Genomic DNA, 16,447 nt, shown 5'->3' with positions numbered 1-16,447 from the left:
CTTAAGTCCTTAAATGCTTTTAAAGACATCATTTTCTTCATGAAGCGCAGCTTTATAGACCACAGTGCAAACAGCCCGAGCACCTGCAGGTGCTGCAGTCTGGATATGAATGTTTCTAACTGCTGCTTTATTAGATTCATGCTCAGCTTAATAAAACAGGCAGCAAACGTCTTGTCCATTTGGCTCTTTTTAAGCTGCTCTGTTAGCAGACTGTGTGAACTCCTGCTGTTGCTATTTTTCACACTGTGGCAGTGACTCTACTTTGCATTTACAAGTCAGATGTTCTGCATGGCCAAAACAAATTTCCACATAAAGACAATGAAGGGTGTTTTGATCCGGCTTTTAGCTCCTCTGGATTCTCATGGATCTTGTTGTGACCTCAGATGGCCCCTGCATGAAAATAACTCCCTGTCAGTTTCTACATCATCATGTTGGCTCCTTGTGAAGGCAAATTAACTCTGATACAAAACAAACCGACCCAGCCCTCTCTATCCGCCCCCCCTCTCTCTGCCTCTCCTGCTGCTGCGGCTGTTTTGGCTGTGTTTGTTTGTGATCAACAAAATGATTCATCTGAGCGCTCAGACACATCCGAGCCGACCCCTGGTCACAGCTTTTGCGTCACTCACGCAATTTAGCACCGAGGTAAACACCTCAGAGGCGGACAAACGGAAATGCAAGAACAGGCACTTCATGTGTTATTTCTATTCAGTTTCTGCACTTTTTTATGCAGGAGTGTCAAAGCCGAGCAAAACTCACTGAATCCGGATTATGTTCAGCCGTATTTGAAAAACATCCAGGAAATCAAGAGACAACGAGCAACTTTCACAAACCCCGCTGTGAATTTGAGTAAACGCCGATGAAAATATGTTTTACACTTTCTTTGCAAAAATTTTGCAAAGAAAGTGAAACGTGAGCACAAAGTGCAGCGAGGCGGCTCAGAGCTGCGGTCACTAACAGCGGGGAGCTCCTCTTCGAGGAAGTCGTGATTTACGCACCGCGCGTCGCAGGGTGGACAGATCCACTTTATTAAGAGGGAAGTGCATCTGTATCCATCACATCGCATCAGATCCACGTCCACTCTCTTACCGTGTCGGGCGGCCGAGCACAGCCGGCAGGAGGCGGTGAGGAGGAGGAGGCACAGAGCTGCCCAGAGCCGCGGAGACCGCATGGTACATCCAACATCCACCGGAGCGAGGAGGGGAGAGCCGCCGCTGCTGCTGCGCTTCTACCAGCTCTCCATGTCTGAGGAGAAGCTGCTGCTGGAGGAGGGATGGAGAGGAAGTGTGAGGCTGAGAGACAGAGACGCAGAGAGAAAGAGAGAGAGAGAGCGAGGAGGGATGGGTGGATAATCCGAGCCACAGGAGGCGCTAAACTGCAAAAACTAAAGGAAACATCATTAAAAGCGTCATTAAATCCAGAGTTTAAGTAGAAACAGCAGACGTAAAACTGCAAGAGGTGTCCGTAAATTTAGAAAATGTGCAAATTAGCTGCATAATAAAAAAAATACAGGACGACTTAGTGGGGCTAACGTCATCATCTCTGACACTCTCTTTCAAACACACACGGGTGTTTGCCATAGCCTGTATATAAAAGATGGACGTGGCCACCGTGACATCAAACGGTGGCTGTTTTGAACTCAATTTTTAATTTTTAATTATTTTTTTAAGCCGTGTTTTTTCGTTGTCTTTTTTAATGTCACCATATTTGGACAAGCAGGTGTAGTGCTACGTTATTAGCTAATGCTTGAAAGCTTGGTTAGCAAGGTGCCCACTCCACATCACATCTTCGATTTCCACGATCCTGCCTGACCTCCACAGCACTATTCACACACTCGTCCTTCAGGGTTACCCCTACTTCTTTTTTCTTTGTACTATCAATCACATCACAACTGATTGTTTTAAAATCGATTAATCAAGGGCTAAAGTTTCTATTCAGAGCTTTTAAGGCTCATTTGCAAAAATATTTTATCGGTTTTAAAGTTGTCTGAGCCACTTGAGATGCTTAAGAGTTAGAAAAATACATAAATGCATAAACACTGAAAATATTCCCCTCTGTGTACCATGCATGTATTCGTTTGATCAAACTTGTTAAAATTATAAGTTTAAAAGCTTTGAAAATTGTAATATTCAACAAAATGACAATAAAAACAACAAACTTACTCAATATGTTTTAACCAGCAGCCACAATTCTTTCTAATTTTACTTATTTCAGCGCTCATTTCTTGCTTGTTTTTCACCTAATTTTTGTAATTTCAGGTGATTTATTTCGTTGAATTCCCCAACAGGATTGTAATCGACTTTCTAACAGAGCCCGTGAGACTAAAAGCAGGATTAAGGAGTGCCTTCTTCTTCTTGCTGCATCTCGATATGGCTCATAAGTCCTCTTCATCCTGCCAAGAAACTGTCCGGCACTTGGCAGAGCGGCACATCCAGCTCCTCGCTGCATTTTATTAAAACAGAGGAGGTGAAATTAAATTACTGCAGCCTCTCCTGCAGCATGATACGTTCACATTTACCTCCACTCCGTGTTTACTGACTCCACCAACAAGAAAATAATAAAAACAGGGCGAGACAGAAGGGATTTTAAACATTTTTTTTTAACTTTCTTCTACACAATTTCATTTCATAAGAAAGACATGAGGTCTTGAAGTAGTGCAGCTTTTTCGTCCGACATAATCGAACACAGTAATTACAGCAAGATCAGATTTAAAACCTAGAATCATCCATACACAAATGACATTTTTATAAAAGGATTCAACCCACTCTCACTCCCACTCGATCGCCGCAGAATCAGCTCATTTTATATAAAGTACAGTAACTTCAGTATATTTAATGTTACAGGCCCCTCGAAGTGCATCATCTGCATTATTTTTCCAGCATTCCTCCTCAGAGTGTTAAAAGTTATTTCAACTGCAGCAGGAATCACGACTAGAAGATAAGCCTGGTATCCAAATGTAAGGAAAAAGGAGACTTTTCATATCCTAGAACTTCTTTTTAACAGGCCACCTGTCACGCATGGTGATAATGTCCCTTGAAAGTTTACCCAAAGCGCACATTTGAAAGTTTTCTCCAGCAAATCATCAGAAAACAGATCAATAGAAACAAGATTTACTCTTCAGATTTACACCCACTCAAAGTGCCACAAACTGACTTGGCTGCAGTTTTTAAAAAACAATTTAAATGTGCTTTTCAGTCCTGATAACATCATGTGTACTTGAAGCCATGAAGGATCCAAAACACTAAAATACTGGTTGAATATTGCCTGGTTTCATTAAATATACTAAAGTTACTATACTTTAAAAATGTGTTGATTCTGAGGGGGTCAGGTGATTTTAAAAGGTATGGTTTTTTTGCCATTTAAATCACAAACAAAGCACTGCAAGTGTGAAGACTTTAAAACAATGCAGTGGTTCTCTGAGAATGTCTGTATAATCCTTTATCCCCGATCAGCTGTGGCTGTCCCAGCTCTAGTCAACGACCAGCGTGCTCCTCACGGTGGGAAACAACTCGAAGAAACCCTGAAGAAGCGAGAAGAAGCAGAAAACAGGAAGTGACAGCAAAGTTTAATATCACTAAGATTTTTTAAAGTAGATGAAAAAGCACAATAATAGGTAAAAATATAAGCTAAAAAAACAAAAAAACAAGCAGAACCATCCAGAGCTCACAGACCCAAGAAGTCAGTAAAAAAAAAGAAAAAGAAAAAAATTTCAGTCTGTGATGTGTTAACGCCAGCAACGAGATCATTTAATTTGACTCTTATGCCACAGCTGGACGGTTCAAACCTGACATATTCTGACTGGAACTGTGACAAACAGATATTTGCGTTGTCAGCTCAGGCGCTCATGACTATTTTCCCTTAATAATTTAGGAGTTGACAGATAGACATACATTAGTAAAGCACCATGGAGGTTATCAAAATATTAACGATGTAAAGAGGAATGTAAGTTTATAAAATGTTCAATAATTGGCTTATAGGGTTTAAAAATGACTGAACAGCCCCCAGATTGAGAGCCTTGGTTTGAACAGACAGAAAGATAAAACATGAGCATAAAGCGCTTTTCCAAACTCAAATAAACAACAGCAATTAAAACATATATGTGTGTGTGTGTATGTGTGTATATATATATATATACACACACACACACACATACATACACATATACACACAATTATATATACACACACATATATACATATATATATATAGAGAGAGAGAGAGAGAGAGAGAGAGAGAGAGGGAGAGAACATAAAACAGGACCAAGGACTAAGTCTTGGGGAATTCCACATGAGAGGTGGCTGAGGATGAGGAAAATTCTGTCTTTACAAGATAAAGGGATCTGTTTGATAAGCAGGAGCAAGGCAAGAGACGTCTCCATTAAACAAAAAACAAAAAGCCAGAAGATGTAAGACAAAGTTAAAGTGTTACATCTGAGAGGTTGAGGCCAGGGTCTGCGTTATACATTTTATTTAAGCGACTTTAAAAAGTAGCTGCAGACTTTAAACAAAGTACTTAAACAATGATAAGAACAATTAAAGTCAGTTGTGTTTTACCATGTAACCATCACTTTTGGTATTTATACTTAATTAATCACACAATTTATAGAAAACAGAAATTTACAAGGACATGAATTAGGGGAGACACACAAATCTTATTTTTATAAGCGACAGAGAATGTTTGGATCAAGCTGCTGATGAAGCTGTCAGCTCTTGCAGGAATTCCAAACTTTATGAAGCTATTACGTGTGTGAATTCAAAAGTAAAACCAGCTGGTCTATTAATTAGCTCTACATAATTCAAACCTAATTTGATCTGTTACCTTGAAAAGGGTGGTGCTCTGTAAGACACTGGATGTACAACACATCTCCCTGATGGAGTGCATGGAGAGCTGCGGGGAGCCGATGTCCACCACGGGGATGCCGAGACGGGCCGCCAGGATGGGACCGATGGTGGTTCCACAGGGGCTGTCGTTACGGACCATCACGTCCTACAAGAAGACCAGCAGGAACTCTCAGACTATTAAGTTAGAGTAAAAATAAAAACTGCCTCTAGTAGGTATTAAGAGGCACTACAGGTCTATGAGCAGGGAGAGGTGAAACGAGTAGATATAACAGCAAAGTGCAGTAATAACGCTCATTAATTGAAATGAGAATAGTGTAAATAAATTTGTTGTGACCACCTTTATTCTTCAGCACAGTCTGAACTCTCTTAGTCAAGATTTCTTGTCATTTCTTTAAGTAGTCGATAGTTTTATATTCCTGCCAAATCTTCTTTTGTCCTCCACTTCTGCAGTTTCCTCAGATTTTTTTAAAATGCCAAGTTTTCAGCTAATAGCTCTTTGGGAATCATCTTGTTGGTACAAAAATATTATTTTATGTCTGTTAAACTGTGTTAACTTTGGTACTTCATAGATTCAAATAAAGAAAGGAGAACAAATGATGTGCTTTTGTGACAGGCTGCTAGTAACAGATTGCCTAAAGACACAATTTAAACACAATTTAAACTTGGTCCTTTACCCAGTGGTCCTTTTTTACATATACATTCCACTTCAATTAAATGACATTCTTGGGTCTATCCATTTGTCACATTTTATTTTATTGTTTAAATCGAACCTGATGCTGCCACACAGTCTCTTCCTTACAGTGAGGAATATAGCTTATTAACGTAACACTAGTATCCAGTGGTATCAGTACTGGAACTGGAGAAGCTGGATCTTTGCAACTAATTCCAGGACATAACATGTAAACATCTGGAAAAATCTGGAAATGTGCTTTCACACAAATACTGATATCACAGAAAACAAGCTGAGTTCTTCATGAAATACAGTGACATAAATGCCGCCGTTTTAATTCCCAATTCTTAACTATACTGCAAACGGTCTTCTACAATCACACAAACGCCATCACTCAGTTCTCAATTTACCTGCAGCGGCACGTTGACCTGGCTGGCGACCTCTCTGATAACGGAGGCGGTGACAGCCGTAGTTGCGTAACGCTGGTTGCTGTTGAACTTGATTACCGGGCCCTGAAACAAAAGAAAAAATAAAAATTCACACAGGAAATCGACCACCTGAGGAGTCTCCTAAACTTTAAATAGCAATTAAATTGACTCACCTTGTGAAAAGCCGGCCGGTGGTTCTCCTCATGTTTCTCCCTGAGAGGAAACAAAATTAAAAACAGATCAAACTGGAATACAAATGAAGACCGGCGATTACAGGTTTCATCTGATCTTAATGATCTAAAACTCCTTCTCTTTCTCGAATGACCGTTTAGTGCAAATGTCTGAGAGCAAGTGATCTCATGCTGATACTGACTGGTAGTTGGGGTGCACGGCGTGCGCCATGTCAGCGCTGATCATGAAGGAGAGCGGCGCCGCCTGCTGGAAGGCGGTGAGGTTGGATGGGGAGGAGGCAAGGCGGCTGAGAATGAGCTCTGTCAGGTTGGACTGAGCGCCCTGAGCGCTCTCTGATCCCACCTACAGGAAACAGGCCACACTGTAAAAAATACACCCAGGTAGTTTCACCTGCAGGCGATGATGTCATTCTTCATCGCTCTGCTGGTTGTTTTCATGTTTTTTTCACGTGAGATATCCAGAGCAAACAGCAGCTTCGCATCATCTCAGAATCACCTGCAGAGGAGCTTTTAATTATTATTATTATTACTATTTAATTATGAGACACTAAAGCTGCTGTTTGCCTGCTTCTCTGGTATCCTGGCTGCCCCAGACTGGCCCATTCTCCTCTCTAAAAGCTTGGTGGACTCACCTCCTCGTTGTCGTACAGAGTGATCATACGGACGTTGGGATCTTTAGCCAGAGAGTCTGCTGTGCAGGACTCCATCAGCCCCTGAGCAAGAAAGAGGAAGCGAGGACTGAGAAACGTGGCTTGGTGTGATTAAAAACCTCTGTCTGCTTTGTGAGATATGTGAAAAACATTTGGGAGAGTCTTTGTGAGGAAGAAATTAGTGCGAGTTCATTTAACTGAATCCCAGCTTAATGCCAGTTATTTACATTTTCATGCAGAGGATTCAAATGTTAAAGCTTTTAAAGTAAATCTTTCCATTATTTTTAAACTAAACAACAGAACAAAACACGTTTGCTGCATTTAACGGTGAAGAACTATAAATAAACTGAAAATATACATATAAATGTTTTTTTCAAGCTCAGGGGAGGCAGTGGGAACAAAATGAAAGACACAAGAAGAAAAAGAGAAATAAATCCTTTTCTGGCCTGGTAGTAAAAGTGAAATTGTGCTTGCAGCAGGTGGAAAAGCGACTGACCCGCAGGGCGCAGTAGCAGCTGTGCAGGTTGTCCAAACGAGGAGAGTATATGAACTCCTCGTACACGCCTCCTAAAGCCTGCAGAGACAAGAGAGGAAGGCACCGACTCACTTTTTGTTACTAGCCTTACAGAACATAAACGATCAGATTTAAATACAACTTTAAACTCAGTTCAATCTCATATACATAACTCACACTGGTGTGGCATTTTTATTTTCTTTATGTGGATACACTTCATTTAGAGCTGTGTACACAGTCATCAGTGCTTAAACAGCTTTTTTTAATGATTAAAGAGCACAAGAACAGAAGGTGACCTGTTATTGAGAGAAAAATAAACTGGGGCCAATATAATAGGAGAGAAATAAATAAATAAATATCACTAATAATCAAATAAAACAAGGATGTTTCCGGGACATTAGATTTCCTCTAATTTATCCTCCTGGAGCATTTTCTTTCCATTACAAAGACTCTGTAAGTACTATCATAACTCTCCACTGTTCAAATATAGTCATCAATGCTGTACAAATTTTACTCCAGGAAGTAGTTCCTATCAAACATGCCTGGAATAAGTGAGCTGAATGAGAGTCTGCCCTTTCGACCCTCTTTCATAAAACTGTTGAGGAATTTCATTTAAACCGAGGCAGGAAGTCTCACAGAGTCCTCGAGGTGAAAAACAGAGTGTGAGGAGAAGCTCCTGTATGCCTTACAGTGTGTTTGAATCTGGAAGACTGCTTTCTCTCATCTGATCAATATCACTAAAATTAGAAATCCTGTCTCAGAGTGAAGCTGAAAAAAATAACTGGAACATTTATTACTTCATTGTAACATCTTATTATTATAAAGCTGTTCTAAAAGCTCTCTGAAAAGCTTCCGGTTGATCCCAAACACATCAAAGAACTGAATTTAAAATCCTTCTCCTCACACACACTACTCTGAAAAAGCCTCGAGTCCCCATCATTTCTTTACATTTTGCTTCCAGACTTTGCTGTAATTTTGAAAGTGTTCGTAAGCGACAATTCTCCCAACTTCCTGAAGGTCTTTCAAAGTGTTTCTTTGGACAGTGGCTGCTTTTTCAGTCCAGTTGTTGTACCAAACCATTTTTAGTTAATCCTTAACGCTGACCTATGAATCATTCAAGCATGAAAAAGGCTCCTTACTGATCAACTTAGCAAAGAACCAATTTTGAATTGTATCTTCATGCAGAAAAACACAATTTGTTCCCATTTCTTTAGTTGAATCTATGAAAAATACCAAACACAACACAGTTTGACAGACATAAAATAGTATTTTTGCAGAGGTGATTCCCAAAGAGCGGTTAGCTGAAAGCTTGGTGTCTCTCAGCATGGTGTGCAGTGTGTCCTTAAACAAAATTGAGGGACCCGGACAAGTGGAGGACGAAAAAAAAAAAAAAGAAGTGGCATATTTCTGCATGCTTCAATAAACTGCTGCACGCATTTCATACGTTCTTAGCAAAAATATAAAGATATGAGGGGTGACTCAAGACATTTGCACAGTACTGTACTAATCCCTGAATAATCAGAGCCCATCATTTCTTGTCTAAACTGTATCACATCAACAGAGCACTTCGCTCTCAGACTGCAGGCTTACATGTAGTTCCTGGATATTTAAAAGTAGAATGGGAGGCAGAGGCTTCAGCTTTTAGGCCCCTCTTCTCTGGAATAAGCTCCCAGTTTGGACTCAGGAGACAGACACCATCTTAACTTTTAAGATTAGGCTTACGCTTAAAAAGTTCTCTCTCTCTATTGGTAGGTCTTTACAGTATGAAGCACACTGCTGAGAACCGGTGCTCTAAAAACTATACTCAAATTAATCTAACTTACTGGAATAAAATCAGGGCCATAGAAGCTCCATCTCAACTTGCTTTATTCACACATCTGAAATGAAACCTGACATAAGATGTTTTAGAGTTTTAGTCGGTTTAAGTTTCTCTGAAATGCCTGCAGAGTTAATCTGAGCTAACTGTGCAGACATCGCTCTCCTTCCTTTGTTGTGACAGACACTTAAGCCTACTAAATAATGCAATTGATGGCATTTTCAAGCTAAATCTTGAGTGTGCCCAAGCCTCAGTCTGCCTTCATTTATCAGTTCGTCCACATTTCCCTTCATGCTGGTTGTTCTTGGCAGCCAAACACATGATCATTTTGGATCTACTGACCTGATTCAAACAAATTCTGCATGTGTTTGTCTTGGATTCTGTGTCAGCTGTCATAAAACTGATTAAACTAAAGACATCAGCCGACCTCCTGGGATCATCACTGCACTGAAAGTGACAGGAAGTCAATGGTTTACTCGCAGACTCACCGCAGGCTGCGTGTCAGCCAGACACAGCTCAAAGTCCAGCAGAGCTTCTGGCTCGACTCCCAGCTCCGAGCACAGCACCTTCACCAGCGCTGGGTGGTGTTTCTCCGCCTGAGGGGACACAAAGCACAACGCAGCATCTTTAAGACTCATGTTTGTGGTGTCAGCTGAAAGGACCCGGTTTATCTTTAGCTTTTAGACACCAAATCTGATAGATTATCTTTTCTTATTCAGGCCTCAAAATGATCTAAATATTCTGCATTTCCCAGCTTCTATAGGCCAAGGTATCTCAGCATTTTAAGGTATCTTTAATACCAATTTTTTACCCAAATTTTAGATAAATGAATGTAATCCCATTCAGGACTTTTTACAGATCTGTAGGTTGGGGTTACCGTGCTGGCAGCAGAGGAGGCATCTCCAGAGGACGCTGAGCCTGTCTCCAGTTCCTCCTGGACGGCAGTGGCGATGATGGGCACACTGAGACAGATGAAACATATCGACTATAAACCAAAGCTCATCTCAAAGTCACATCAATGATGAACTAAAAATACTCTGACAACAAGAAAAGGCAATGACACACAGGCTTCCCTGCCTATCTATGACATCACGCAGATCCAAGGGTAGAACAGAAGCCCACAATAAAGTGCTCACAGGGATTAGGTTTTATTATTTGTGTCTGTGTCCATGTTTAATATGAGCTTCCACTGTAACAAATTCAATAAAAGTGGTGCATTTGATAGAAGTGATGCGTTTAGTTACTGACAGGTGGTTCTCCTTGTTGGGCCCGAAGGAATCGTTGATGTCCCGCTGCAGGTGGATGGCCAGGTGAGGGATCCTGAGCAGAGGCCTGGAGACGTGAACGAGTCGATTCACCAGCTTCCCGCCACTCTGAAGTTAAAAAATATGGAGTTTCCATCACATCAAAAGGACATTACATAAACTAACTGTGGGCCACATTTAGCTCGGAAAACAGGATTCCAAGTTTACGGATCTACATTGGCCAGAAAATAATTAACAAATCAAAGTTGAACAGGGATTCCTGCATGCACACATTAAGAGGAAATCAACAGTATGGATCATGTAATCAGAAACAGTTGTGAATATGTCACTGTTGTCAAAGCGCCTACTGATTGTTATATTGTTTTTTTCCTCAACAGATTAAACAGAAGATGATCCCACGATGCTTCAATAATGTTAAGGTCCAGGCTCTGGAGGCCGATCCATGACTGATAGTGTTCTTTTTCTAAGGTCTTTGAAAAAGCTATTGCCCAAGTGCACTTTAAAAAATCCTTCACACTAACTGTAATCGCTGCAGTGTGAATTATCTGAATCATGCAGCTGTGTTTTTGTGATGTTTTGCTGTAAAAAGCGATTCAACTACTCAGTTATTTAAACGGGTTTACTGTTGTGTCACAGTCTGGCTCGAGCTGACAGCTGTAGGCGAGACATTTAGCCTCTCGTTGTCAGTGGTGCGCTCGATAAATGTCATCAAAAAAGCAGCACCGAAGTTTGACATTTTATAGAGGAATGGGTCAAAGCTGATGGTCAGGCTCCGCATAGAAAGCAAACCAGTTTCCTGATTAGAAAGAAAATGGATTCATGTTTTTGGTCATAAATTTACATACATTTTATTTTACAGAAAAATAGCTACATATTTATATCAAATTTAAGATCAAAACCTCACAATTGAGCCTTACAATGAATTTTACATTTCTGTATGTTATATTCTGTACAGCTTAAAAAAAAACAACCCAAAAAACCCAAAACAAACAAAACCAGACAGTACAGATTTAATAGTAAGCCGCAGAAGTAAAAAAATAAAAACAATCACGCTACCTTGACCATTACGCGGCCTGCAATGGTGAGATCGCGGTCGAACCAAGTGTTCCAGATTCCGCCGCCGTAGCACTCCACGCCAACCTGCAGGCAGCCCTGCTTGGTCCTCTTAGACCTCGGCTTCACCTGTAAGCACAAACACAATCAATAATCTCATAATCAATAAATAAACATCCAATTCATGATTTTTCTTCCCTTCTTTTGGCACAAAGAATTTGGATGAGGTTATCTCAGTTTTCAGATTATTCTAAGACCTTAAAATGACTAAAACTAAACCATGTTTGTTTTCCAGACAGACGCAGCGTTTCCTTTGGCGTCCAAACTCCTAAACATCAGAGGAAGAAGCTGATAATAAAATAAAAACCATTCCTCATGACTCTCAGCATCGGCTCAGCTTCACTCTCCTCATGTTTCAGCTCCCCCCCGCTGTGGTTTGGCTTCCCATCCAGGGTGGAAGCAAAGAGCTGACAACAGGTGAATGAGTGGGCGGAGTCTCACCCTGAGGCAGGGGCTGTCCGTGTGGGCGCCAATCATCGAGAAGCCGTTTCCCGGCAGGTAGCGTCCACCCACCGCAAAGGCAATGAGGCTGGAGAAGTTCCTGGTCACAAAGTACTACAGAGAGAAGCAAATTTAGCACCATTATGGTCTCCTTTGAAGCAAGACTGCTAAACACAGCCAAGTCCACCAATCAGAAACAACCTGCTTGTGATTGGTAGATACAGATGGAGAGTTTTCATGCCTGTTCCTAAATTTTGGATCACATCTCAACTGACAGCCAATGGAAAACTATTTAAACACCAGTTAACCTAACACACATGTCTTTGCACTATAGGAGGAAACATACATATGCACATTTTTCAAAATAAAAGCTTCTGTCAGGAAGCTATTATGATAGGAAGGCATCATGCCCCCACTTTGAGATTTCTGTTAAGTTATAATAAACACATTTTCAAAATAATGTGTTCTTATTCTTTTCCAAAATAAAAAATTTCGTTACTTACAGTAACTTGTCAGGACGTGAAATGAATGTCAGATATTCGAAGCAAAAGACCCTCAGCTGTTATAGAGATTCACCAGAATATCTTAAAGGGTCATTTTTTCCAAAATAAAAGGTCCCCAGTTACTTTTGGGAAATTATAAGGACATTCAGACATATGCAAAACTTTGAAAATTAAACCCCTCAATTGTTGCAGAAAATGAATAAAATTATAGAAATAAGATAATTTTCCTGCGTATTAAAAGTCTACCTGACATACACACAACACAGACAAGGTAAAGGACTTCAGAAATTATAGAAATTTACCAGGATACTTTAAAGGGTCTCTTTTTCTCAAAACAAAATCTAATGTCAGAATTTCAAAACAAAAGCCCTAGACTTTTACAGACATTTATCATTATACTTCCAAAATAAACGCCCTTGGTTAGTTAGTGAACATTGTCAGATTTTCCAAATAAAAATTCAGAAATTTCAGCATATACAGTTGAGAGTGCAATCTTGTGCAAACCATTTAGATTTCCGTTCTACTACTTTTTACCCCACCTTGCTGGCTGGCTTGATGTCCCACTGCTCCGTCTCCTTGAGCTCGATGAACCCAGCCTCCAGCAGATGCCGGCGACATTCTTCAACCACTGCAGGGCGAGAAAGCGGAGGAGACATGAAGTTTATTTGTTTCTGTTAAAGTCAAACTGATCTTTGCAGTGTGACTACATGCCTTACTGTCAGTGCTGGGCGTTGTTTGTCATAGTTACTTTTCAACGCTGACAATAGTACTGAGACAACAGAGTCTGAGTTTTAGAGACCTCACTGTCACATTTAATTACTCCTTAGTAAATCAATGGGAGCCATTTTTCAGCTGTTTTTCAAACTAGTGAAAACTCAGATTTTGTTAAGCCTAAAATGAGGTAGAGATGAGTTTCAGAGCAAAGACATGACTTTTAAGTGTCTATCTCTTCTCAACCAAGTGTATGAAACCTAATTAGAAGATGCTAACAATTCAATAATTAAATTACCGAAATAAACAAAAAACAAAAAAAAGTGCAAAACTTTATTACCTTTTGCACTTTATTCCTGTTATGGGACTGAAAACTTATTTTAATTCTTTGGTTCTTTATTTGTTGTTGGGGACAGAGTTCAGAGTTCAGAGGGCAAAGGTTGTAGACATGATGAAATATCTGTTCCATCTCAATCTTATCTCTCTGGCTCAAAGGCGATCTGAACTGCATCTCAGCTGGTTAATGCTGACACATGAGAGCCCGTTTATGCTCTGATTACAGCAGAGAGACACTCGTTGTCTTTCCTATCAAACTCAACCTGCTGCCTTCTCCTCACTGATTCTCACTGGTTTTAAAGCACAAAAGCAACAAACTGTCAGCATAAAACACTCGGTCGGAGGAAAAACAGGTGTCAAATTTAAAATTACACCACAAAGAAAAGAGTGGCACACTTTGGACTCCTATAATGCATGTGTCATACACAACATACTGAACTGGTTGGTATGTGGCTGGACCTGCTTTACTGCAGTTGTTTTACTTACTTTGCTTGTTAAATGAACTTTATTAAATGAGAAAACTTTCTCTTTAGAGTCAGAAAATAAACCTCAGATTCCAGCTGTGCATTTATTATAAAAGCAATGGTAAATTCAAATAAATGCTTAATTTTTCAATAATTTCAATATAAATAATTTTCAATAATAATTTCAGTAGATTTCTGTTAATTTAATGGTGTTTTTTCTTTTTTTTTACCTGTTTAAGTATTTCCCATGTATTTGTTTCAGTTTTTTCTTTTGTAAATTTACCAGTTCTTTCTCAGAAATTTCCCCTTTTTTAATTTTTAATTTTGCCAATATTCTTGAAAATTGCCTTTTTTTCCTCATGAATTTGTAGGAGGATTTTTTTTCTAAAGCATTTTTTATTTTTTTGTCTACCTTGCTAGAATTTTATTTATATCTTTTTCTTATGAATTACAAGTTTTTCCTTGTAAATTTGGTAGTTCTTTCCCTCATAAATGGGTGGCAATGTTTACCACATGCACATTTTTTGTGTAAATTTGCAATATTAATCTTGAAATTTCCAAATTTCTTTTCCTCAAATCTTTAGCCACCTCATCCAGCTCCTTTCCCCCCCCCATTTATTCATTTACCTTCTGGGGCCCTAATGTACTGCCAATGTAAATATGCGAGTAAGACTCAATAAGCGAGCTACAACAGCCATGCACCAGCAACATTTTTAAAAAGTTGGACTTTTTCTTATTATGCTTACTATGAACTAAACATGGTCGCCGAATTAAAAGCCTGCTTCTGGCAACACAGAGAAGGTTTACAATAATACTTTACCTCATATATACGGGTGCTGACCTTAAACAGGACTTTAAATTCAAAGATTTATGAACGGAGTTTGGTTCGGTACAGTTTGGAACTTGAAAAAAAAACCCATTAAACGCTGCCACGTACGTGAGTTCCATATGATACAGATTTTATTACATTTGAAGGGATAAATCCAGAGTTTTGCAGACTTTACCGTGATATGGAGACACTCCTCTGTTGACAAACTGCAGAAACTCTTTGGCTGCTGACTGCACGGCCTCTTTGGAGCTCTTCATGATCAGCGACTAAAGGGGAAAAAGTATAAAAAGTGTGAAAAATGTGCGCAATAAAGAACAACTTGATCATAGTAAACGAGACAGCAAAGCTAGCAAGATCTTAGTAATCATGACAAACAACTAGCAATAGCCAGATACCGGCCTCTAGTTTCAACTTCGGACTGTAAGTTGAGTTTTTATGCAGGATCTGTTTTTGTCCGATAATGGAACTAACTGTATTTTGCTAGCTAACCTAACCAGGACAGCCCGAGCTTTCAGCGTCTGTGTCAACTGTGTCGACTAAAGTCAACACAGTTGTAGGTGAGGAAGCACCGCCTCCACGTGACGCATCCACAGTAATCATTGTTATGGCACTTACCTGCATTAACCGGACTTTGATATTATGAAGAGGTACAAAGAAGACGAGCAGCGACAGATTAGCTGACAGCGGCGGAGAAAGGGAGAAAGGTGCAGAGTCACAAACAGCGCAGCAGCGACATCCAGCGGCCAGGAGGCGCAATGGAACAGTCACTCTCACAGGACTCTGCTTTCAGACTAATTCCTTCATTTAATTATTAATATCAGTCATTACACTTTATACTGGGTCACTTTTATGAGATATTTTACTTTATCATATACTGAATGGACATTTTTTAGGTAGACTTTGCTAGTACCAAATTGGAGCCACTTTTTGCCTTTGGAGCTGCTTCAATGCTTCACAGCATAGATTCAACAAGGTGCTAGAAACATGACAGCATCACAGAGATGCTGCAGATTTGTCAGCTGCACATCCATGATGACAATCTTTTGTTCCACCACATACCACAGGTGCTCTATTGTTGACTGTGGAGGTTATTTTAGTACAGTTAGCTCATGTTCAAGAAACTAGTTTGACATGATTTAAGCTTTGTGACATTTTCTCCCTCATAAATGCAGCTCACTGGATATTTTCTCTTTTTCTGACCATTGCCTGTATACTCTAGAGATGGTTGTGTGGGAAAATCCCAGCAGATCAGCAGTTTGTGAAATACTCAAACCAAGAACCATGCATCCCCATCCAAACTTAAATCATCTTTCTTCCTCATTCTGATGCTCAGTTTGAACCTCAGCAGGTCATCCTGACCATGTTTAGATACATTTGGGAATTGCTTTAATATTATTGGCTGATCAGATATTTGTGTTAACACCCACACAGCTACAGAGAAAATCAGCACAGCAATCAGCTGTTTTAAAATAATACCAAAAGCAACAGCATCCAGAGGCTTCAGATACTGACAAGAGCTTAAACTAAATTCCTAAAATCCATCATTTTCTGTCTTTTTGCAGTGCCAATAATAGATTTAAAATTGCAATGCATTGTTGAGACTTCTGTGTTTCATTAGGCAGACTAAGAGAGCCAAATCGCCCTCTTTTTTGTTCTCATTTGGTTTTATTTTCTATCT

General features: G+C 39.8%; 1 protein-coding gene across 4 annotated transcripts; it reads right to left on the bottom strand.

The window, feature by feature from the left end:
- Positions 1–2,577: 2,577 nt before the first annotated feature.
- dnpep (aspartyl aminopeptidase) lies at positions 2,578–15,525 on the bottom strand. Of its 4 annotated transcripts, none has more exons than XM_003446569.5 (15): positions 15,385–15,525; positions 14,945–15,035; positions 12,969–13,057; positions 11,927–12,040; positions 11,429–11,554; positions 10,356–10,480; positions 9,985–10,069; positions 9,596–9,703; positions 7,274–7,351; positions 6,760–6,840; positions 6,310–6,470; positions 6,110–6,149; positions 5,919–6,020; positions 4,816–4,983; positions 2,578–3,517 (listed from the first exon to the last, which is right to left on the bottom strand). In XM_003446569.5, exons 1-15 carry the CDS (start codon positions 15,388–15,390, stop codon positions 3,467–3,469), a joined length of 1,425 nt encoding a protein of 474 aa, XP_003446617.1. In that variant the 5' UTR covers positions 15,391–15,525; the 3' UTR covers positions 2,578–3,466. The 4 variants fall into 4 exon arrangements, with proteins under 4 accessions (XP_003446617.1, XP_005452349.1, XP_005452350.1 ...); XM_005452292.4 differs by lacking the exon at positions 15,385–15,525 and adding an exon at positions 15,169–15,304; XM_005452293.4 differs by lacking the exon at positions 15,385–15,525 and adding an exon at positions 15,259–15,280.
- Positions 15,526–16,447: the final 922 nt, after the last annotated feature.

This window comes from Oreochromis niloticus, linkage group LG23 (genome assembly GCF_001858045.2).
Source record: "Oreochromis niloticus isolate F11D_XX linkage group LG23, O_niloticus_UMD_NMBU, whole genome shotgun sequence".
In the NCBI taxonomy this organism is placed as follows: Eukaryota; Metazoa; Chordata; class Actinopteri; order Cichliformes; family Cichlidae; genus Oreochromis; species Oreochromis niloticus.
The sequence above is the reverse complement of the archived record's forward strand: the minus strand, read 5'-3'. Positions and strand labels throughout refer to the sequence as shown.

What these genes read in the sequence shown, in the direction of transcription:
- dnpep (XM_003446569.5), bottom strand. An exon ending in ACATCAAGCCAGCCAGCAAG is followed by an intron (nt 12,041 to 12,968) that starts GTGGGGTAAAAA and finishes TTCTCTCTGTAG; the next exon opens with TACTTTGTGACCAGGAACTT. An exon ending in AGGTCAACGTGCCGCTGCAG is followed by an intron (nt 4,984 to 5,918) that starts GTAAATTGAGAA and finishes GTCTTCTTGTAG; the next exon opens with GACGTGATGGTCCGTAACGA.